Source organism: Octopus sinensis, linkage group LG10, assembly GCF_006345805.1.
Source record: "Octopus sinensis linkage group LG10, ASM634580v1, whole genome shotgun sequence".
NCBI classification, from domain to species: domain Eukaryota; kingdom Metazoa; phylum Mollusca; class Cephalopoda; order Octopoda; family Octopodidae; genus Octopus; species Octopus sinensis.
This window is the reverse complement of record NC_043006.1, coordinates 16,870,186-16,894,539: the sequence shown is the minus strand read 5'-3', so window position 1 is coordinate 16,894,539 and position 24,354 is coordinate 16,870,186. Positions and strand designations below refer to the sequence as shown.

General features: G+C 35.8%; 1 protein-coding gene across 1 annotated transcript in view; it reads left to right on the top strand.

Annotated features, from left to right (window-relative positions):
- LOC115216425 ((E3-independent) E2 ubiquitin-conjugating enzyme UBE2O) overlaps window positions 1-24,354 on the top strand; it is a 134,821-nt gene that overhangs the window by 67,190 nt on the left and 43,277 nt on the right. The window contains exon 5 of the mRNA XM_029785753.2: window positions 11,546-11,719. Coding sequence (XP_029641613.1) covers window positions 11,546-11,719 — 174 coding nt within the window. The remainder of the gene's footprint in view (window positions 1-11,545; window positions 11,720-24,354) is intronic.

The window sequence follows — 24,354 nt, the reverse complement described above, 5'->3', positions numbered from 1 at the left end:
CCACGAAGGGTCATTGATATAAAAAATTTGCCTGCTTCTGATCTAGAGGCTTCTGTATTAGCTTGGGTTAATTTTTGTTAATGATTGTTACAAATGGTGTCAGTTTATGTAGTGGATTCCACTTGACATCTGCTTCTCACTTGAAGACTCCTCATCGGCTGACACTAGTTGCTTAGAGAGGATGGTAGCTATTGTAATTTTCTTCTGGTAGACGGTCATTTTGGCTGCAGGAAGACAATATTTCTTGAACTCTGTACTTGTTTCCTCCTTAACCCTTTAGTGTTTGCATTATTCAGCCAAAATTAATCCTTTTTTATCCACATTGCCTTGAACTAATCAGGCATTATCTTGGTGCTATGAGATTTTCATGAGGTAGCTGTTAATTTTTAAAACGATATTGTGGGGCTGGTGTGAGAGACCAGATCTGGCCAGTTTAAACATAAAACAGGCAGAATACTTTTGGCCGGATATGGCCGGTTTAAATGCTAAAGGGTTAATACAATCTTCTGCTTTTATAGTTTCTAATTGATTTCAGTTGTGCATATTCTTAACACTGGTTAATGGTTTAGCTTCACTGTTGGTTTGGATTAGTGGATGAGCATCTTCTATAAATTTTGATGCATATACTTTATCTTGAAGTTTTATTTTTTCTGTATATCTATACTTCACAAAAAGAAAATAATTTTGTCTTTTGCTGTTCATATTTTAAAAAACCTGTTTGCTGTTCTCTACTTGATTGATGGAAATACAAATATATTAAACCTAAATATGACATCTTGCAGCTGTTGATGAGATTAACTTTATTTTTCATTGTTTTTGTTAGATTTTTCACGTTACCATGAGAACAGTTTGTGCAAATTTTCACATTTGCTTGCTTGTTTCTTTCTATTTTTCATATTTTTATATCACAGAATTGGTCAATAGTAGTATCATTGGTTATAGGTTTCTAATGGATCAATCTCAGATTCCACGCGTTTGTAGTTTGATGCAGAACAAACGCCTGAAGACTTTGTTTGTAACACACTGGTTTCTCAGTTTTCTCAACAGTTTATATCCTTCGGAGGAACACACTCTACACACGCAAATAAATGGCTTCTACATTATATCAGATTCCACTCACCTAATATTAATGAAGCTGAGGCTGCCACGTATTAAGATTGAAACTAGAACTACATGGTTGTGAAGCACTCAAACAGCTATACATCATCATCATCATCGTTTAACGTCCACTTTCCATGCTAGCATGGGTTGGACGATTTTGACTGAGGGCTGGTGAACCAGATGGCTGCACCAAGCTCCAATCTTGATTTGGCAGAGTTTCTACAGCTGGATGCCCTTCCTAATGCCAACCACTCCGAGAGTGTAGTGGGTGCTTTTTACGTGTCACCGGCACATGCTTGCAAATAATTTTTACAGCTGGAAGACCCCACCCCCCTGCTAACTTCATCTATGACATAATGTAACTTATTGTTAGTTATGAAGACCGACACTTTAACTTGGAAAACTTGGTCGGTTTCTTTTTTTTTTTTTTTTAATTAAAATTTGTTTACAGACTCCATTGATAAATAGTGTATAGTGTATATTGAAGATATATGTTTAACCAGTTTGCTAACATATTTCTTTTGAAATGCATTTCCCTTGTTTTGAAATAATGAAGAATTTTGTGAAGTAACTTTCGTTATCATGGTGGTGTTTGAGACATGAAAGTTTGACGGAGAAGCTTTTAGCTTAGATCACTGGAAACCAGGATGTTTATATCATGGAACTAGGATGGTCTCGGGTGAGTTGCTATCAAAAGAGTTAATTAACTTTGAAAGTGTAATGTTATTAGATCAGTGCAGTTGATTGATTAAAGCAGCAATACTTGCTTCATATCTTAATATCACCATGCTGCACTCTAAACTTGTTTACTTTAAGGGGGATAGTGGCAGTTGATAACCCCTCACTCTCTCTCTCTCTCTCTCTCTCTCTCTCGAGAGCAATTCTTTGAAGTGTTTTGTTAATATTCGCTATGGTTCACAATAGTATTTTATTTCAGTCAATAGGTTACCTAAATGAGCTTACTACTTTTAAATTGGAGTGGGGGTTAGATAAATAAACAGTAAAAGTGTTCAACTACTTGATAACATGGGGGAAAGATGGAATATCAGAATAAAGGTGATGTTATTTTAATAACTAACAATTGATTTTTGTTTTATTTTTATTAATCCTGTGCAGCTGCAGAATAATATTGCATACTCTTTTAAAAGCTGCATGCTTTAGAATTGCTCGAGAAAGTTTTCATAATGCATAAGGGTTTTCTGTTTGTTATTTATATTATTTCTTAATGAGGATTATGTTGTGAAAGAGTGGATGGAAGCTAGAAAAATCTTCTGCAATTCTTGATTTAGTTCTTATGTGTTTATTACAAGTCAGAGCAGGTGTCTTCCTCAAATATTCCATTTACAATACATAAAGGAATATGTCACTAATCCATGATAAATGTCGGATTATTCCGAAGGCAGAAAGTTAACCCTACTCTTATTGATGACTTAAATGTATTTTGTTTCAGATTCACTACCACTACGCTAATGGTAGTCAACTGACTTGTTATACTCTTATATAATTAAAATATAATAGATTGATATAAGTTTACAAATGCTTTCAATGCTTTCACCTGTCTAAATGGATTATAAACATGATCTGAAAGATCTTGGATTACTCTGAGGAAACCTCTTTGGATATGGAAACTGAGTAAACATGGTAGACAAGTGTCTTCAAGGGTCATTCAAGTTTTTCTCTGTGTGTGTGACAAAAAGAATATATACAAATAGTGCTCTTAATATAACTACACACACACTTAGGAATATTCATGTGTGCATATACATATGCAATGTGCTCATATATGCATGTACATGTATTTTATGTACATATACTTGAAGTACATACATATTGTGTGTGTGTACACATGGTCGTGCACACATGCAGCACATACACTATCTTTTATGTTTTAATTCCTGATTATTCCAGCATTCCATTTCAGTTGTAATTTGGTGTTTTGGGATTTGTTTTATCATACAGGAAATTTACTGATGCCTATATATATATATATGTGTGTGTGTGTGTATGTATATATATTCTTTTGTGCATAGAAATAGATTATTATATTGATTTTCAAGCTAATATTATTTAATGTTTTCCTTCCAAACTGAAAATTTTAGAATCAGTCTGACATTTTATCAATGCATCAGGTGCTAAAGGATTAAGAAACCAGGTATTTGCTGTTTCCGACTTGTAAAGCTGATAATTCACTTAGAAGGGTTGAATATTTTTTATGAAATTCTTCAAAGCCTTCACTTGAACTGTGGGACATCGAATTTGGGCATCTGTCAAATTGTTAGGTACCAGCAGTCTGTAGTGTTTCAAAGAGTTTTCTCTATAGCCTGTGTCATTCTATTGTTGTTGTTGCTGCTGTTGTTGTTGTCTAGTAGAAATGTAGTGTTGATTGAACAGAGCTTAGTTTTTAAGTCAGTTTTTTAGGTTAGATTTTTGATTTGAACTGCATGACTTCATTTGTCCCTAATACTTTATAATAATTTGGAAAAAGAACCTATTCATCTGCAGTCTAATTTGAGTTCATTTTGATCTTTTATTCACTTGGGATCATAAGAATTAATGATTATATTCTTTGGAATAAGAGCAGAAAAGTATAAATTTCACATTTTTGTTGCATTGTGTGCTCAACAGCTGTTTCATTAGAATAAACATCATTAATTCTCTAATTACATGTTTGATACATAATTGATTTAAATTAATTTAAAATCTCTTTTTACCCAAATCATCAGGAGTATTATTTATATATGCACATGCACACATATATTTAATATATACTTATATGCACACAGACAATGATATATGTAAATATTCTCTCCATTCTGCATTGCAAACAAATTCATTCATATGGCAGAATTAGTAAAGCAAGAGAGAAAAATGGCCTTGCTTTTGTCTTCTGAGTTCAAATCCCATCAGGGTTGTTTTTTATCTTCCACCCTTCTAGGTTCAAAATGAAATAAATACCAACTGCTGGGTCCATATCATTAGAAGCCACCTCTCTCCTAAAACTTTTTGAGTTGATAAAATATATACCACAATAAGTGGAAAGAAAGGAGGAAGCTTTTTGTTGATTAGAAATCTGGCCTGAGGGCTTGCAACAGAGTGGACTCCGCTTAACCCTTCCATAACTGTATTTATTTTGAGATGCTCTGTGTTTCTTTCAATTACTTTAAATATAACAAAGAAATTAGTAAAATAACTTAGTTATCATTCAGCTAGTGTTAGGAACATAAATTGTGACTAAGGTTTGGTGGAAGATTTTAATTCAAAACTTATGAAAACAAGACATTTGTTGTCAGAGCTAGAGCCGGTTTCAGCTGGGTTGGTAACGAAAGGGTTAAGGCATTCAAGGACCAGATGATGGTGCTAAACAGGGTGATGGATTGTCTACCATCAATGAACATCTAGAAGCAACTCAGAGTGTAACATATTTAAAATCTATGACACAGATTTTAGACAAGTTAAGAACAACTGGGGAAAAAATAACTATGCTGTTATAAAATTAGCTGTTGCTTATAAGTATTGAGAAGCATGTCTCAGAAATAAACACAGTGAAAACATACTTAATGCATTGTGAATTGAAATTAACTTGTGTTGTGATTGTGTTGATTCTTGTCAATGGATTTGTCTTAAAGCTACTTACCTAAGCTAATGTTTTTTCCCTGCATCAGCATTAATAAAAGAAGAAAAAAACCCAAACAAGCATCAAAACACAACCCTATTATCTTCCTCGATACTATGACAAATGTATTACATCTTTACCACCTGGTCTACTGGTTATGTATCTTGTTTTTAGTGATATCGTTATCTTTCTGTCAGTCAATAAATTGATTTACATGTGAAAGCAGTTTCAAGTTTCTATGAATTACTTTGCCAACCATATTGTTACACACATACTCTCACACATTCATTTTCATACAACTCTGCAATATAGCTCCATTTTTTTTTCTTCTATTAATCTATTTTTTAAAATTAATTCAGAAAATTTTAATGAATAGAAATCATATATGATATATAAGAAAATATGGAGAGTATTGTCAGTCCTGTAAATAAACTATAGAATTGTCTTCATATGTATTGAGCTAAGTCAGCCACTCAGATTCCATTGTTGTCTGTTAACTCTTTTGTTACCATTTTTCTGGAGACACTACTTTTGTTTCATATACATTTGAAAATAAGGAAAAAATTCGTATATAACTTTGTAATTATTAAGCTGGTGTTTGAAATATAAATTGTGTGATTTTCATGGAAGATTTTAATTTAAATTACTTTAACCATTTTGCTACCATATTAGTAGTGAATAAAACCTGCGATAAAGTTTTAATTAGATATACAGTTTCAAGTGTGATTGTGGTAAGAAGCTTGCTTCCCAACCATGTGGTCTTGGGTTCAGTCCCACTGCATGGTATCTTGGGCAAATGTCTTCAACTATAGTTCAAACTAAGGTCTAATTGTGTGTGTGTGTATGTGTGTACACTTATCTTGACATCATGTAATAGTTGTAAATGAGCATCGCTATTATACAGTGTTATTCATTTCCAGTTTTCCATGAAAGACATGTCTGGCCATAGGGAAACGTTATTTGCTTTGAAACAGGTGAGGGTTGGTGACCCATCTGATCCATGCAAGCATGGAGCAATGGACATTAAACAATAATGATGGTGTGTGTGTGTTTGTATGTACACACAAACCACACAGAATATGCACATGCTGTATAGTTTGTTTATGGTGAGCTGTGCTTTTTTTTTTACTAGATTGTAGTCTGTCTTGTACAATTAATGATAGCACTGTTTACCTATTGTACAATTTGTGGCAATAGAAGTTGAAAGTCCTGTGATGAGCTTTCTCTTTTGTTACCCTATTTCTTTTTGAATACACTGCCTTTGTTTCAATTAACTGTGAAAATAATGGAAGAATTCAGTAAAATAACTTTTATCATTATTAACAGGAAAGTTTACGAAAATAAACAAAAGACGAAGGCAGGTGGAGTACAAACAAACAAATGTATTAGTATAGCACTCAGGAATAGAAATAGAAAAAGTCTTTTACGTTTCAAGCCTACACTCTTCGACAGAAAGATACACAGAAAAAAACAAGGAGAGAAAAAAATGCGTGTAGGAGCTAACGACCTATCATGGCGTCCTGACTTCGGACTTTATCATTATTAAGCTGGTTTTTGGAATATAGATAAACATGAAATTTGATGGAAGGTTTTTAATTTAGATCATTTTAAAATAAGAAGTTAGAAGTAAAAGTTGTCTCAGGCAGGTTGGTATCAAAAGAGTTAAGTATTGGTTTGTCCGGAAAGTTTGTGCCGATTTTTAAAGGAAAGAAAAAGGTCAATGAATATTTGCCATTACATTTTTAATCAACCAAATATGAACCGTTTTGTTGCACAATGCATCTCCATCTTTCTTTTGACTTGAAAATACCCTCTTCCCAGTATTGAGGTGTTTTCATGGCAAAGAATTCATCAAGGTATCTTTTTACGTTATCCAAGGAATTGAAATTTTTACCATTAAGACTGTTCTGCAGAGACCTGAATAAGTGGAAATCTGAAGGAGCAATATCTGGTGAATATGGAGGGTGGGGTAACACATCCCAAACGAGCTGCAGCAATTTTTGTCTGGTTCCCAAAGCATCAAGTGCTGAAAATGAACTTTCTTATCTTCCATTTTAAAGGGTTACAGAATTAACATAGGTTATAGGAACATAAACCTTCTTCCACGAAAAGATAGTTTAAACTGTGCTCTAAATGGAGGTGTAGTCAAATCCTATTTTATGGACTCAACCATGTTCTAAAATAAGTTGAAAGGTAAGCTACTATAAATCGGCACGAACTTTCCGGACAACCCAATATATTTTATCAGTATTGGTCAACTATCTTTTACTTATTAATTTTTTTTCGTTTTACATAAATGGAAACGTGGCCAATGCCAGCGCCGCCCCGACTGGCTTCTGTGCCAGTGGCACATAAAAAGCACCATCTGAACGTTGCCAGCACCGCCTTGGCTGGCTTCCGTGCCGCTGGCACGTTAAAAGCTCCAACCGATCGTGGACGATGCCGGACCCCACCCCTGGCACCTGTGCAGGTGGCACGTAAAAAGCACCCACTACACTCGCGGAGTGGTTGGCGTTAGAAAGGGCATCCAGCCGTAGAAACTCTGCCAGATCAGACTGGAGCCTGGAGCAGCCCCTGGCTTCCCAGACCCCGGTCGAACCGTCCAACCCGTGCTAGCGCGGAAAACGGACGTTAAACGATGATGATGATGATGTAAATTTTTTAATATTTGCACATTCTCCAGCCAAAACAGCTGTTAAACTGCTAATGACATTTTCATAAATGAGAAAATGTGTCTCAGTTAAAAAAAGAAAAATGTAAATACTTGGTTGGTGTTTACAATTTTCATTGAATTGCTATTTATATGAACACATTGTCTCACATTGTACTAATCTGACATTTTAGTTTGTCTCATATACAGATAGTCCTAATCCTAACATTAGCTTTGCCGTATCTAAATAATGATCTCTAAATCTGTTTGAAAGCCTCATTCATTTCACGATGGAATTTTGAGGAAGATATATGAACTGCTCTTGTGTATTTTTAGCAAGAGATTTGAAGGTACACATGTTTATTACTTGGCAGTTGGACAGCATAAATAAATATCTACTACTTAATCATTATCAGTTTTGCTCCAGCAGTTATTCAGCCACTGTAAATGTTAACCCTTTTTATACCAATTCACTTGAGACCACCTCTGGTTCTACGATACAAGCTCCATTTTAAATTGATCTGAATTAAAACCTATCAAACTCATGGTAATAAGGCAGTGTTGAAGGCGGTGAGCTGGCAGAAACGTTAGCATGCTGGGCGAAATTCTTAGCGGTATTTCGTCTGCCGTTACGTTCTGAGTTCAAATTCCGCCGAGGTCGACTTTGCCTTTCATCCTTTCGGGGTCGATTAAAAAAAGTACCTGTTACGCACTGGGGTCGATATAATCGACTTAATCCCTTTGTCTGTCCTTGTTTGTCCCCTCTGTGTTTAGCCCCTTGTGGGTATTAAAGAAATAGGTAATAAGGCAGTGTATTTCAACAGTGGTAAGGTAACAAAGGATTAAGGCATAGCAAGACCATTACCTCTATTAACCCTTTCGTTACCAACTCGGCTGAAACCGGCTCTGACTCTGAGTACAAATGTCTTGTTTACACAAATTTTGAATTAAAATCTTCCACCAAACTTTAATCACAATTTATGTTCCTAAAACTAGCTTAATGATAACTAAGTTATTTTACTGAATTCTTTGTTATATTTAAAGTAATTGAAAGAAACACAGAGCGTCTCAAAATAAATACCCTAACAAAAGGGTTAAACACTTTTCTGGTTCCTCTCACTTGGGTTTTTTCTCCTTTTTTTAATGGGAAGAGAAGGAAAATAAAAATAATGTTAAAAGGTAATGTACATCACTATGTAATAACTGATTCAGTGGACAGTTTACAAGTATATGGATGATGAAGTCCTGTGGCTAAAAATAAAAACCTAAAGGCTAAATAAAATAAATATAAATGAAATATAAATAAAATAAAGAATTGTGTTATTAGGTGTAAGACTTCAATAATTTGATAAACAACTATTAAATCTGCAATTTAATTTCAAACAATAAATGCAGGAGTGGCTGCGTGGTAAGATGCTTGCTTCCCAACCACATGATTCTGGGTTCAGACCCATGGTGTGGCATCTTGGGCAAATGTCTTCTACTATAGCCTCAGGCCAACCAAAGGCTTGTGAGTGGATTTGGTAGACGGAAACTGAAAGAAGCCTGTTGTGTGTGTGTATATATACACACACTCACACATATATATAAACACACACGCACACATGTATATATACATATATATACATGTATATATATATTATAAATACACACATGCATACATATATATATATATATATATATATATGCAAAGAATAAGTCCTGGGGTCGATTTGTTCAGCTAAAGGCAGTGCTCCAGTATGGCTGCATTCAAATGACTGAAATAAGTAAAAGAGTAATCTCTTCATGGCCTGATTTTTCTAAAAGTGATAAAAGATAAGCTGATGTAAGATGTAATTTTTTTTTCCACCTGAACTATTTTCCAGAAAAAAAATAACCTTTTAAATTGTGTGTGTGTGTGTGTGTGTGTGTGTTCGACTTTCTAGTTGTAGCTTTTGATTTTATTCCTCTTGGGTTGAATACCGTTTGTCACTTTGGAGTAAAAGAGAAATATTTGTAGTTTTGAAGTCAAGCTTAAGACTGTTGAGATGTTTAAAAAGAATCATCTAAATTTATTGAGAAATTTTTCTTAGACAAATTAGAATATTTTCCTTTTACCTTCCTTCCTTTTCAGTCTTAAATTTTATCTCCCTACGCTTGTCTTCAGCTTTATCATAAGGGCATTGGAGGTAGTTTAAGAGTGGTGGAGGAGTATGACTAATAAACTCAGACATATTTTACAGTCCAGGGATGTCATTCATGGCCCAGCTTGGTGTATTCTCACATACATATGGTGTCTTTGGGCCAACCAAAGCTTCTCTTCAAGGGTATTGGAGGTAGTTTAAGAGTGGTGGAGGAGTATGACTAATAAACTCAGACATATTTTACAGTCCAGGGATGTCATTCATGGCCCAGCTTGGTGTATTCTCACATACATATGGTGTCTTTGGGCCAACCAAAGCTTCTCTTCAAGGGTATTGGAGGTAGTTTAAGAGTGGTGGTGGGGTATGACTAATAAACTCAGACATGTTTTACAGTCCAGGGATGTCATTCATGGCCCAGCTTGGTGTATTCTCACATACATATGGTGTCTTTGGGCCAACCAAAGCTTCTCTTCAAGGGTATTGGAGGTAGTTTAAGAGTGGTGGTGAGGTATGACTAATAAACTCAGACATGTTTTACAGTCCAGGGATGTCATTCATGGCCCAGCTTGGTGTATTCTCACATACATATGGTGTCTTTGGGCCAACCAAAGCTTCTCTTCAAGGGTATTGGAGGTAGTTTAAGAGTGGTGGTGGGGTATGACTAATAAACTCAGACATGTTTTACAGTCCAGGGATGTCATTCATGGCCCAGCTTGGTGCATTCTCACATACATATGGTGTCTTCAGGCCAACCAAAGCTTCTCTTCTGATACAATGACTACTACAAAGGTCTTTCTACATTTGTATCTACATGAACATGCTGAATATAAAATGTACACAGCTTCAGTCTTTGCTGCTGAGTGCTTCTAATGAATTAATTCCAGTTTGACAAAACCTTGTACATGCTACCAAATTTATTATTTGCTTTTTTTTTTTACATATAAGAAGGCCAGTTATTTATTAGTGGGCTATGAAGGATGATAGATTTGGTGTGTCAGTAGTTGATGAAGTATAACAAAGCTGGAATGCATGTCTTACAGTCCAATGTCATTTATGGCCCTGCTCTATACGCATTGTCTATAAGGAGAATCCCTTTCCTGAGATAGTTACTGCAGCAAAGGTCTTTCCATCATCATTTAATGTCTACTTTCCATGCTGGCATGGGTTGGATGGTTTGACTGAAAACTGGGGGCTGCACCAGGTTCCATTCTGTTTTGGCATGGTTTCTATTGCCAACCACTCCAAGAGCATAGTGGGTGCTTTTTATGTTCCACTGGCACAGGTGCCATTGATGTGACACTGGCATTAGCCACAACTATGAACTCACTTGGCTTGACAGGCCTTCTCAAACATGGTATATCACTAAAAGGTCTCAGTCACCTGTTGTTGCTTCCTTGAGGCCCAATGCTTGAACAGTGCTTTTTGCGTGCCAGCCAAATGGTACTGGCATCAGCCACAATTACAATTTCACTTGGCTTGAGAATTCTTAAGCTCAGCATATCGCCAAAAGGGTCTTCCATGTTTGACTATTCATGAATGTGTAAAGTATAAATGTGCACGGCTTTATTTTCATTTTGTAAAATACTGGATTGCATTATTTGATAGTAAATACAGTAATTCTGTTTCATTCAATAACTGTATCGCAAAACGAAAAAAATCAACGATGGATATAAAATCTGGGTACAGTTTATAAAATGGATAGCTTTTAGTCTTGAACTTTATCTCCCTACGCTTGTCTTCCGCTTTATCATAAGGGCATTGGAGGTAGTTTAAGAGTGGTGGAGGAGTATGACTAATAAACTAAATCAAATCTTCTTCTGCTGAATTTTTCAATTTGTTTAAGAGCCTTTTACATCTGATGTAGTGAGTTTCTTTTGCTTTTTCTGACAAATTGACCTTTTCTCATGATATAAAACTTATATCTTCTACGTTTAAAAATAATTGTATTCAGTTTCTTAACAGAATATTTCTCCAAAAATTATTTGTATTTCAGAGAACTGATATCTAAATGCTCTCACATTCTTCAGACATTTACATCTCTTTCTTTTTTACTTGCAGCTTATTTTGGCGGACCGTTCTTTAATGCCTGGAGATTGTGTTCGCCGTCTGATTCAGGGAGAAGATAGCCAAAGAGGCTATGTTCAAGACATGACGGTGAAATGTTGTCTTCAAGTAATGGGCACCAAAAAATATATTGATAACGTCGACAGCAGAGATTTGCTTCCTATTCGGGTGAGTAAAGATGTAATCTCTTATTACTTCTGAGTATTGACTCATTCTTAAGGCTCATTTAACTTACTGAGTCATGGGGGTAACACCAAAAACTTCATTTAGTATTGTAATCTTCCGACTATTAGTCAATATGAGACCACCTTTGTCTAAAGCAATCATTTTTCAATTAAACTTTCAAAATAATTGTATGTTGTAAGAAACAGTTTTTTTTCTTTAATGTTATGGTGTAGGTTTGGCTCTGTGGCCGAGGAGCTTGTTTCACAACCATGTAGCCTTGGGTTCAGGCTCACTGGGTGATAGCTCATGTGTGTGTCTTCTACTATATTCTTATAAGTAGATTTGGTTGTCATATATGTGTGTGTGTATGTATGTATATATATAAACTTCAGTTTCAACAACTGCTTCTATATGAGATTGAGATCATCTACATGCTTAACTTGAGTGGTCCTGGTTCATTTTGGACACTTCTCTGACTATGGCAGCTTTCAAAGAATCTTTGGTGTTATGGGCATGTTCATTGACCTCTCTCTCAACAATGCTCCACATGTATTTGTCCAATGGATTGAGATCTGGGGAATTAGGAGGCCAAATGTTAGGGGTTGTGTGATCATGAAAATTTTCAGCCATCCATTGCTATGTTACTAGAGCCATGTGTGATAGTGCAGAGTCTTACTGAAACACATATGGCTTTCCATTGCATACACTGTTTATCCAGGGCTTAACAATGATTTCCAGGACCTCAATGTAGGTGGCAGAGTTAACTCTAAGGCCTTGTGGAAAGAAGGAAGTATCACATCTTCATTGTTGACAACCCCTAAAACTATGACAGTTGCAGGAAATTTTGTATGCATAACACTTGGAATTTCAGAAGGGTCTGCGCATAACTGTCATTTCTTCTATTAACTTTTTGATCTTGGTCAAAGTTTTTCTTGTTTGAGAAAAACTAAATCAAATCTTCTGCTGAATTTTTCAATTTGTTTAAGAGCCTTTTACATTTGATATAGTGAGTTTCTTTTGCTTTTTCTGACAAATTGACCTTTTCTCATGATATAAAACTTATATCTGATGTCTTCGTGTACAACATTTTTGACTGTACCTTCTGACACATGGAGATCTGTTGCAATTGACCTCATGGCACTTTCTGGGGTTGTAATCAATGGTCTGTTGAACTTACTGGACAAACTTCGTAGACGAAAGATCTGGCAACTTTTAAAAAGTGAGATATTTCTAAATAGCTATGCTCAGCCTTTATAACCACAATAACAGCATGCCTCTTCATTTCTTGAGTAAGCTGAAGGTCTGCCATTATTATTTTCTGAAACAAGGATTATACAGAGTTAGCAAAAAATGCAGCAATGACCCCAAAAAAGTATGTTCTCAAATACCTTATGCACCCTGTATATAGATAAATATGTGTGTGTGTGTGTGTGTGTGTGGATATGTATGTGTTTGGATATGTGTGTGAGAGTGTGCTTGGATATGTGTGTGAGAGTGTGCTTGGATATGTGTGTGAGTGAGTGTGCTTGGATATGTGTGTGAGTGAGTGTGCTTGGATATGTGTGTGAGTGAGTGTGCTTGGATATGTGTGTGTGTGTGTGTGTGTGTGGATATGTATGTGTGTGTGTGTGGATATGTATGTGTGTGTGTGTGTGTGTGTGTGTGTGGTGTGTGTGTGTGGATATGTATGTGTTTGGATATGTGTGTGAGAGTGTGCTTGGATATGTGTGTGAGAGTGTGCTTGGATATGTGTGTGAGTGAGTGTGCTTGGATATGTGTGTGAGTGAGTGTGCTTGGATATGTGTGTGAGTGAGTGTGCTTGGATATGTGTGTGAGTGAGTGTGCTTGGATATGTGTGTGTGTGTGGATATGTATGTGTGTGTGTGTGTGTGTGTGTGTGTGTGTGTGTGTGAGTGAGTGTGGGTGGACATGTATGTGCGTGAGTGTGAGGATATGTATACATGTATGTATATACATCTCATACATATGTGTGCTTGCACCTGCTACATTTAAATTAATCTTCTGTAAACCTGTGTTGTTAATAGACATCTTTTAGCCATCACGACAAACACTTTACTGCTTTTTTTGTTTTTGTTCCTTTGTTCTAAGTCTTCTGGCATGTGTCTAGTCTTGCCCGATCATCATTTCTATTTGTTATGTGTTTGGCTAATTTCCCATTTAGTGCAGCTTCTCATGTTGTTGCTGTTGATATTGATTGTGTTTCAAGTTGTGTGAAGCTGATGTTGCTGTAGCTATCAACAGATACCCTTTTACAGCAATTGCTATAGTTATAATCTTTGTGACATATACAGCTCTTCACTCTTCCAATACATTTAATTCTCAGCTGCTATCTTTCTTTTCAAACCAGGCACATTCGAAACTTTGATATCATCATTGCCTTACTGGCACTTGTGCATGTGCTGGTAGGGTGCCAATCCGAGCGTGATCATTGCCAGAGCAGCTAACTGGCTTCCGTACCCATGGCACGTAAAAGGGCACTATTCGAGCGTGATCGTTACCAACGTCGCTTCACTGGTACTTGTGCCGGTGCACGTGTAAAGATTCGAGCGAGGTTGTTGCCAGTACCGCCTGACTGGCCCCATGCCGGTGGCACATAAAAGCACCCGCTACACTCTCGGAGTTGTTGGCATTAGGAAGGGCATCCAGCTGTAGAAACCCTGCCAGATCAAGGTTGGAGCCTGGTGCAGCCATCTGGTTCGCTAGCCCTCAGTCAAAATCGTCCAACCCGTACTAGCATGGAAAGCGGATGTTAACGATGATGATGATGATTAGTGTTATGTCATTGTATTTTAAGTGGGTTTTGGCAGATCTTTTCCTTTTTGGAATTACTTAATTTCTCTGACTCTATGTGGAACATAGGGTGCCAACAAAAGATCTATCTCCATGTCTTAATCTTTAGCAATGAATTGAAGTTGTCCCCAGTTGTAGCTGCCTGCCTGTGCTTCAGTTTTAGTGAATCTTCTCCACAGTTTTGGTCTGCCATGCTTCTTTCTCTCTTGAGTGTGTCCATTGAAGGGCTTGCTAACAGGTTTCCATAGAGTGTGTCTTGGTTAGCCCCATTTTCTCTTCCTGATTTAGTTTACGTCGCTGGTATACCTGTTCCCACAAGGTTTTGTGAGTCTGTTTTGCCATCTCAATTGAAGGAAGATCCCGGGACATCTATTCACAAAAGTTTGGAGCTTGTCAATAGAGAACTTTGTGACTCACTTAATTTTTGTGCCAGAGAGAACTTGCTTGACCTTTCTCTGATTCTGAGAGCAAACAAGCAAGGTAGAAGAATTGACCCTTAATTCTTGATTAAGTTCCAAACCCTATTTTGTAGTTCCCAGGTTTTGGTATTTGGTATCAGTTATATTTCCCCTGTTTGTGGATTTTCACCCTGAATGAATAAAAAGTAAAGTTGACCTCAGTGGGAGTTGAAGTGAGAGTGTAGTCATCATCATCATCGTTTAACGTCCGCTTTCCATGCTAGCATGGGTTGGACGGTTCAACTGGGGTCTGGGAAGTCAGATCTGGCAGTGTTTCTACAGCTGGATGTCCTTCCTAACGCCAACCACTCCGTGAGTGTAGTGGGTGCTTTTTGTGCCACCGACACAGGTGCTAGACGAGGCTGGCGAACGGCCACGCTCGGATGGTGTTTTTTACGTGCCACCGGCATGAAATACCATAAGGCATTCTATTTGATGCTGTACCAGCTAAAGCCAAGCAATTGTGTTTGTGTTGATTTATTAAAACACTGATTTCTTCATATAAACACAAACTGACATATTTTGACAGTTGGGCTATCACGATTGAAATTGATCCCAGTATGTTCCTGGTACAGTGGAATTGATTTCATTATATTACTGATACTTCTTGACCTAACAAAAATGAACAGTAATGTTAACTCTGTGGAGTTTGAGATCAGAATGCGAAGGGATGTAAGGCATTTGTGTTTCTCTGTTGTTTGGTCTCCATAAAATATTTCCATTTGCTAACTCTAATATTCTGGTCATTAACCCCTTACCCAACAATTATTTTGAAAATAAATGTATTTTTTCAGACATATTTTTTAATTGTTTTATTTTACTATGTTTTGAATGGTGATTTTGAGGTATATTTCAAACCTTATTTATTATGAATTTTAATTTAATGATATTGATTTTAAATTACCGCTTTGGGCAGAAACGAGTTAACCTGTTTTTAGACGAAGGAACTCGTTTGCTGTCGATTTTGGCGAGTCTATCTTTTGACGAGTTAACTCGCCAGAGATAGAGAAAAACGATTTCGGTCAAAACGCATATATTCGTTTCTGCCGGGTAAGGGGTTAATATACTGGCCATAAATTTTATTTATCGAGTTTTCAAAAGCATAGCACCCACTACACTCACAGAGTGGTTGGCGTTAGGAAGGGCATCCAGCTGTAGAAACACTGCCAGATCAGACTGGAGCCTGGTGCAGCCTCTGGCTTCTCAGACCCCGGTCGAACCGTCCAACCCATGCTAGCACGAAAAACAGACGTTAAACGATCATGATGATGATGATTTACAAACTTTTCTTTATCATTGAAAGCCACTACATTGAAGTTTCTAACACATTGATGATATCTAAAACATTGATGATATCTAAGCTCAAATTAAAGATCTTTAACTGTAGATTAATTACTGATGATGGTAGTTTTTGTTTAATTGATCTCTGTATCGATTTTGTTTGAATAATGAAAGCCATTGACAATTAGATGAAGTCTTCTGTTTAACAGGTTTTGTACAATTATGTATTTTGCACATGTATACAGGTGTCTTGAACTTCAACACACCAGTGGTGTTCATTTTGAAAGCTAGCACTATAAGAAAACCCTTTGTATTTTAGTTGGTATGGTTTATATTTAGATCAGGCTGCTTAATAAAAGATTTAACAGGTCGTTGCTGAAAACCACAACACATGAAATATTTATTAGATGATACTGTATGACATGGTACATATTGAAGTTTTATAAAGCTGCCCTGAAGAAGCATTAGATAAATCTATATTGAACACTATATCCTAAATCTTTTTTTATTCCCTCAAAACAAGCTAAATGAATTAGCTCTGCAGTTGGACATTTATATAAGAAATTAGGTTAAGAATTGCAGCTACTAATAATGTATTCACAATATATTGATTTATGAATGTTTAGCTACAAATATCAACATGACATTGTCTAAATAAAGTAGAAAGGGTAGGTTATAGTGGTGGTGGTGGGAGTTATAAATTCATACATTAATGGCATAGAAAGGAAGCTGTGATCATGGTGTTGATGAAAGTAATCAGTCATTAAAAATTGATGTTGAACCAAATGGGTCCCTTTTTGTTTTGGATTAGTTGAAGAAAAAATTCAAGTGAATCAACTTCTGAGCTATAAATTGCAGAATTTGGAATTCTCATGTTGAATTCCTACAAAAAACATGAGTCGATACTTTTGCTTTGTACTTGACTGCAATAACTAGAGGTATTGAAACTAGGTTATAGATTCCATTTCCTGAGAAACTTATTGCTATAGAAGTTCTGTTGCTGATATTGCTTTGAGCATGTTCTTTATCTCTCAGTTTTCAGTTGTTAATGTATTGGACTCTAAAAATCATTACTTGAACTTGCTTTGATAGCTATACTTCTTGAGAACTTATAGAATTCAGCATCTTAATATGCAAGCCAGAAATTAGTAATATTTAGCTAGTTAACCAATAAACAATTCTTGCAAATATTTTGGCTCTGACAATCTAACCAAAGCTAATATGGAAATGTACTTCTTCATAGTGTTTGAAGCTGGTGAATCCTCATCATCATTCTTTTAGCATCCATTTTTCCATGCTTGCATGGGTCAGATGGAATTCTTTGAGGCAGATTTCCTATGATTGGATACCCTTCTGGTCACCAACCCTCACCTTGTTTCTAAACAAGGTAATATTTCCCCATGGCCAGACAGGTTTTCACAATAGACTGGATTTGGGTGCCACTTGTATGATGATGATGATGATGATGCTCATTTACAATTATCATTTGTTGTCAAGATGAGGAGACAAACACATATCCACCTTCTCCTCATATACACATATGATGGGCTTCTTTCAGTTTACATCTACAAAATCTACTCATAAGGCATTGGTTGGCTCAGGGCTATACTTGAAGACATTTAGCTAAGGTGTCACGCAAATAATGAACCTGAAATCATGCAGGTGGGAAGTGAACTTCTTAACCACACAGCCATTCCTATGACTGCAATATAACCTAATATATTATGGTATTCATCATCATCATTATCGTTTAACGTCCGCTTTCCATGCTGGCATGGGTTGGACGGTTCAACTGGGGTCTGGGAAGCCAGAAGGCTGCACCAGGCCTAGTCTGATCTGGCAATGTTTCTACGGCTGGATGCCCTTCCTAACGCCAACGACTCCGTGAGTGTAGTGGGTGCTTTTTACGTGCCAGACAAGGCTGGCAATGGCCACGATCGGATGGTGCTTTTTACATGCCACCAGCACGGAGGCGCTGGCTACGGCCACGTTTGGATGGTTCTCTTACGTGCCACCGGCACTGGTATCACAGCTACAAATTCCATTATTTCACTTATTTCCTTGACTTCAAATCCACATTCATTAATTATTCTATATATTCCTTTGCAATTCTGGACACTTGATCAAATTACATTTAATTAATTTTTTTTTTCTAATTTCCTCATGTTGATAACACACCACTAATCAAACATCTGCATTGAGCTGTTGACTTGGTGCTTTATCTCTTCCATACTGCCAGTCAGTTTAGCCATACTGAGGAATTTCTAACCAGCAGCTATTGATGAACTATTGTTGTTTTTATTTATTTTAACATGCACATTTTCTCTCACACACTTGCAAACTCCACATCATGCCACACAGATGTGCATGTGCACACACGGACACACATTCTTTCTCTCTCTCTCTCTCTCCTTTTCTCTTTTTTTTTTTTCCCCACACATTCTCACATCTCCATAAATAGAAATACAGAATCTGCAAACTCAGAGACAGACCTGGAATAGAGAGGACATAGCATTGATGAGGTTACGAATATCAATGAAAGGTGCCTGATTGATTGATTGACCAAATGATTAATCAAACGATTAATCAAACAATCAATGAGTTAATTGATTAAATGATTAACTATTGACTAAAAATAATAAAAAGTGAAATAGAACCAGCATATACATTATTGGCATAATGACCCTCCCAAGATGCAACAGAACCTGTTTCAATGCATAATTTTTGCATCAAGAACCCTGTAAATCTAATACAGAAATGATTTATTTTGATTTTCTATTATCATCTGATTTATTCACTGACCAAATTTATTTTCTCATTTACATCGTATTTTAGATGTGGATATAATTCTATAACGAAGGTAAATTTTAGAAGAAAGAAGTGACAAATATTAGGCTTTTTTCTAACTGATAAATATTTATGCAAAGTGTTTTGTGGTTTTACGTTAACTGGCTTACCATTAGTGTCCAAAGTTTAATGACCACATCTCAAAATAGCTTGGAATAATTCCTATTTTGGCACAGATTTTCAGGAATATAACTTTCTGACTTATTTTTACTATTGGCAGTTTATCATTCTTTCCTTTCATCAATTTGTTGGCCAAGTCTGCTGGAACTGATTTTAATTCAATAATTCTTTGTTGTATTATTTCTTCTGTTTGCATTTTCTTGGAGAAACTGTGGCTGGTGGTTGTCGCAATAAGAATGTAGTTTTAATCAGATTTAAAGGCATTTATTATTGAATCATTGCCTATAATAATTGTGTCTGGTTTAGGTACAAGGCTGGCAGTCTTGAGGTGAGGGACTCAGTCGATACCTGTTTCTTTATTACCCACAGAGGGGACGAACAAGGACAGACAAAGGGATTAAGTCGATTATATCGACCCCAGTGCGTAACTGGTACTTAATTTATCGACCCCGAAAGGATGAAAGGCAAAGTCGACCTCGGCGGAATTTGAACTCAGAACGTAGCGGCAGACGAAATACTGCTAAGTATTTCGCCTAGCGTGCTAATGTTTCTGCCAGCTTGCCACCTTAGAATACCATTGACTAGTACTTTATTTAATGGCTCCCAGAAGGATGAAAAGCTAAGTAAACCTTGATGGGATTTCAACTCTGAATAGAAAGAGCCAGAAGAAATGTTGTAAGGCATTTTTTCCTGATGATAATAATGGTTTCTGATTTTGGCATAAAGACAGCAGTTTTGAAGGGTGGGTGTTAGTTGATACCCTCGACCCCAGTATTTCACTGGTACTTCATTTTATTGACCCTGGAAGGATGAAAGGCAAAGTTGACCTTATTGGGATTTGAACTCAATGATTTAAGCGCAAGGCTAGCAATTTCGAAGGAATGAAGTTAGTTGATGCCATTGACCCCAGTAACTAATGGTAATTAATCAGTGCTGCAAAAAAGTAAGATATCATTATCATTTTGAAGAACGATAGAAATTGATAATGTAGATATACACTTCTTACATAGGACTTTGTTATAGATCATTCTAGTGTCCACCAAATGTAATTATTGGATGTTCTTTCTTCACACACACACACACATATGCCTTTTGCATTTATCATCTGTGTCAGTTCTGAGCAGATTGTAGAGAAAGGAGAGAGAGCTGATCAAATACTTTTTGCCAACTTGTATGTTTGGCACCTTCAAGAACAGATAACAACTGTCACTTCCAGTCAAACTTCTGGGATTGAACTACAAACATTTTAGCTATGGCCAGAACTTAAAACTTGTAAGCCTTGCTTTTAAAATGGTAGGAAGTTAGTTGAGGTTTGGCAGCTATAATTAAGATAGGTTACATTGTAATTATATCAGTTTACGTTTTAGTTGATCATTTCAATTCATTTTTAAGATCATTTTATTCTTTGTGACCAAACCCATATATATATATATATATAATTCATAATTATAGAAATTTTTTGGTTTGCCCTTAATTATGAATTGTTTATAGATTTAACCTTTAAAGGTATTTTTTTGATATGCTGGCCATTGATAAAATTTTTTGGGGAAAAGAATATTTTTTTCGAAAAGAAATTTTATCCTTCATTAGATATATATATATATATATATATATATATATATATATATATATATATATATATATGTACTCAGAAAGAGGTTGAATTGTTGATGATTATTGTTCCAAAGTCTGTTGATTTATAATTCCCAAGTTTGTGGATTCAGTTGCAGTTACAGTTCTTATGTCTGTAGATTCCGTCAATTATTGTTGAAGCAAATTCAAATTATATTCTTCACTTTTTTCTAAGGTGTATGTGTGTGTGTGTGTGTATAATATACAGCTTCAGTCTGTAACCAGCTACTCTCAAAAATATTTTGTCTATCCTTTCAGCTTGTGATGAGATTAAATATAATATATTATTGGTTATATAGAGCTGTCATCAATCCTATCATCAATCAATTACCATCTGATTACTGTAAACTTTTGGCATTAGAAACTGAAGTGGCAGCAGTGGTGGAATTGAATTTGGAAATTTTACACGAAGAATTGATTTGCCTCACTGCTGTAATAATAATGCTGCAAAATAGCAGCAATAGTAATTGGCTATTAAGGTGTCCAATGTTTTTTTTTTTTTTTTAACAGAAAAAGAGAGAAAAATCATATCTCCTTACCATTTCTGCTGGAATACTAATATAATGTTTTGATGTCTTGGGCATTTAGTGGAAACACCGACAGACCATTTCTTTCTTGCATGCTTCCTTAAGGATAGTCTTTGTGATGACATTTCCTTGGGCATCTTGCAATATGATGTCTAACCTCTGTTTATTACATCACAATAAATTTCATGCAAATTGGCACCTCTCTCTGTCTGTCTTTGTCTCTGTCTGTCTGTTTCTCTCTCTCTCTCTCATTTTTTAAAATGTCTATCAGGAAAATGGCTGTGTTTTATTTGTGTATAAAATGATTAAAGTATTAAATGTTAAAGCTCTAAGTCATTCTAATGTATTTCATCCATTTGTAAAATATCTATTTAAAAAAAAAAATTTTTTTTTTACACGAAGCAAAGAAATAGTGAAAAGAGATTGGGTGATGTTCATGGCTTTCTTGAGGGGTGCTGAAAGAAATTACTAATTTGGGATTTAAAGTGAGCTTATGAGTGTTATCTACTGGGAGTTTACTTCTAATGAATAGAGAATAGAAATTGGAGAGATTCAGCATGACATAGAGTGAGACCTTTGAAATACAGGTACCACTGATTTTTGCCAGCTGAGTGGACTGGGGCAATGTGAAATAAAGTGTCCTGCTCAAGGACACGATGTGCCACTGGAAATTGAACTTAACAAGTACTTGTCATTACTGTAATGATATATGTACACTTCCTTTTTTATAAATTTGAAAATAGTCTCCAAGGTAGAAATTGTTTCATCTTTCCTACCTCAGTATATTACTGGTATTTACTGTCACCCTCCTGCTGCTGATAAAGAATGTAAGTTTTTGACTTTGATGGGATTTGAACTTGAAATTATAAGGAATGCAACATGATTGTATTAAGTGGCCTGTTTTTATATCACATTTTGTGACCAGTAGCATTGTTAGTTTCAGATTTCTATGAGGCCACTTCCTGGATTCACTGCATGTACTATGGATGATAATGACAAGGAAGTGTCTATGTCACACGGGTGAAACAAAATAACCTTTGGGTGTTTTTGTTCAAAAATACCAATCTGTGGTCTCAATATACAATGATAAAAGGTACAATCTGTGTTCTTGATGTACAATGATAAAAGGTACACAATATACACACATATGTGTTTCCGGACAGTTTCCACTCACCATATTCCACTATGAAGGTGTTGAGCACTCTGTGTCTTTGGTGGGAAACACCTTGGACAAAGATGCTATTCTGTAGGATTGAGACTAGAGCCATGTAGTCATGAATTAAATTTCTTAACCATTCAGCCATGCCTCATGCTTTCTGCCTTTGTACAGTTGAACTGTATTAATGATTAGAAAAAGAAAAAAAAGCAGTCTTGGAAATATCTGATATATCCAATGCATAATTAGGTCTGTACTTTATCAATTACATGCAGAATCCTATTCTATCCTGCTTGTTATTTCATTCTCAACATGAATTTATTTCTTGGTTTAAGCAAACAGGAATCTTATCTTGTAAGACATGGTAAACACAGCTTGTCTTGCCAACTGAATTGAAGAATTGTCTGTCTAAGCTTTCTTTGGTTGTGGAATTATCCATCTATACTGGAACTGGTCCTTTTTGCTGTTCTGGGTCGAGGATAAATGGCTTCCCTGGCTGCTCTTTGGGTGCTGACTGAGAATAAAAGGGAAGGTTTGCTCTCTTATTCATTATGGGGTATACATGCAATATCATTACATCTATATTTAGTTTTCTCTAATTGCTGGAATATTTATGCATAATTAATGGTTTATAAATTGGAAAGCAAAAACAATTCATCAAATGCTATGGCATTTCCTCCTTCGAATATTATTGTTTTATCTTGCTGTTTTCCCTTTTTTCTTTATATTTTCTCTTTCATTCTAATATTGTTATTGTTGTTTGTACTATTGTTCCCATTCTTCTGTTTGAATATCAAAGGGTAGAGCTTGTACTTCTAGAATTTAGTACAATGGAGTTCAGTGACATATAATGTACTTGTTCTATCAGAAAAATTGAATAATATTTTCTCTTCACCTGTCTTTGTTTCCCAAATAATAATTGAAATGAAATCTCTATAAGATTGCATTCCTATCCCTATAATTGTACTAGAAACTTATTTGTTTCTATGTACCAATCAACAATCTATGTACCAATCAACAATCACTTAATTGTCCTTGAGATATTTTTCAATACTTATTTCAAACCTTTTTTGTTATTGATACTTATTCATACATAAATTATTGAAGGTGTGGCTGTGTGATAAGTAGCTTGCTTATGAACCACATGGTTCCAGGTTCAGTCCCACTGCGTGGCACCTTGGGCAAGTGTCTTCTACTATAGCCTCAGGCCGACCAAAGCCTTGTGAATGAATTTGGTAGACAGAAACTGAAAGAAGCCCGTCGTATATATGTACATACATATATATATATGTGTGTGTGTATGTTTGTGTTTGTCCCCCCAGCATAGCTTGACAACCGATGCTGGTGTGTTTATGTCGGCAAAAGAGACTGATAAAATAAGTACTAGGCTTACAAAGAATAAGTCCTGGGGTCGATTTGCTCAACTAAAGGCGGTGCTCCAGCATGGCCACAGTCAAATGACTGAAACAAGTAAAAGAGTATATAGTCACTACTTGTCTAAAGGAAAAAACTATCTCTCTAACTGATTAATAAACTGTTCTTCACTCCTTAAACATTTCAAATACTACAAACCTTTTTGTTTTTTATTCTACAATTATTGTGTTTCCTGGTTTGACTCTTAATATTTGCTGGCTTCATTCTGATCTCATTTAGAACTTGTAAAACCTTCCTTTCTGTTTCTCACTAGCTGCTATTTCTTGGTTAAACATTTTACCCAAAATTTACCAGCTTTCTTCAAAATTTCCTGATCCTCTTTCAATTAACAATTTAAATAAAATATTTAACCCTTTAATATTTGAAATGGCC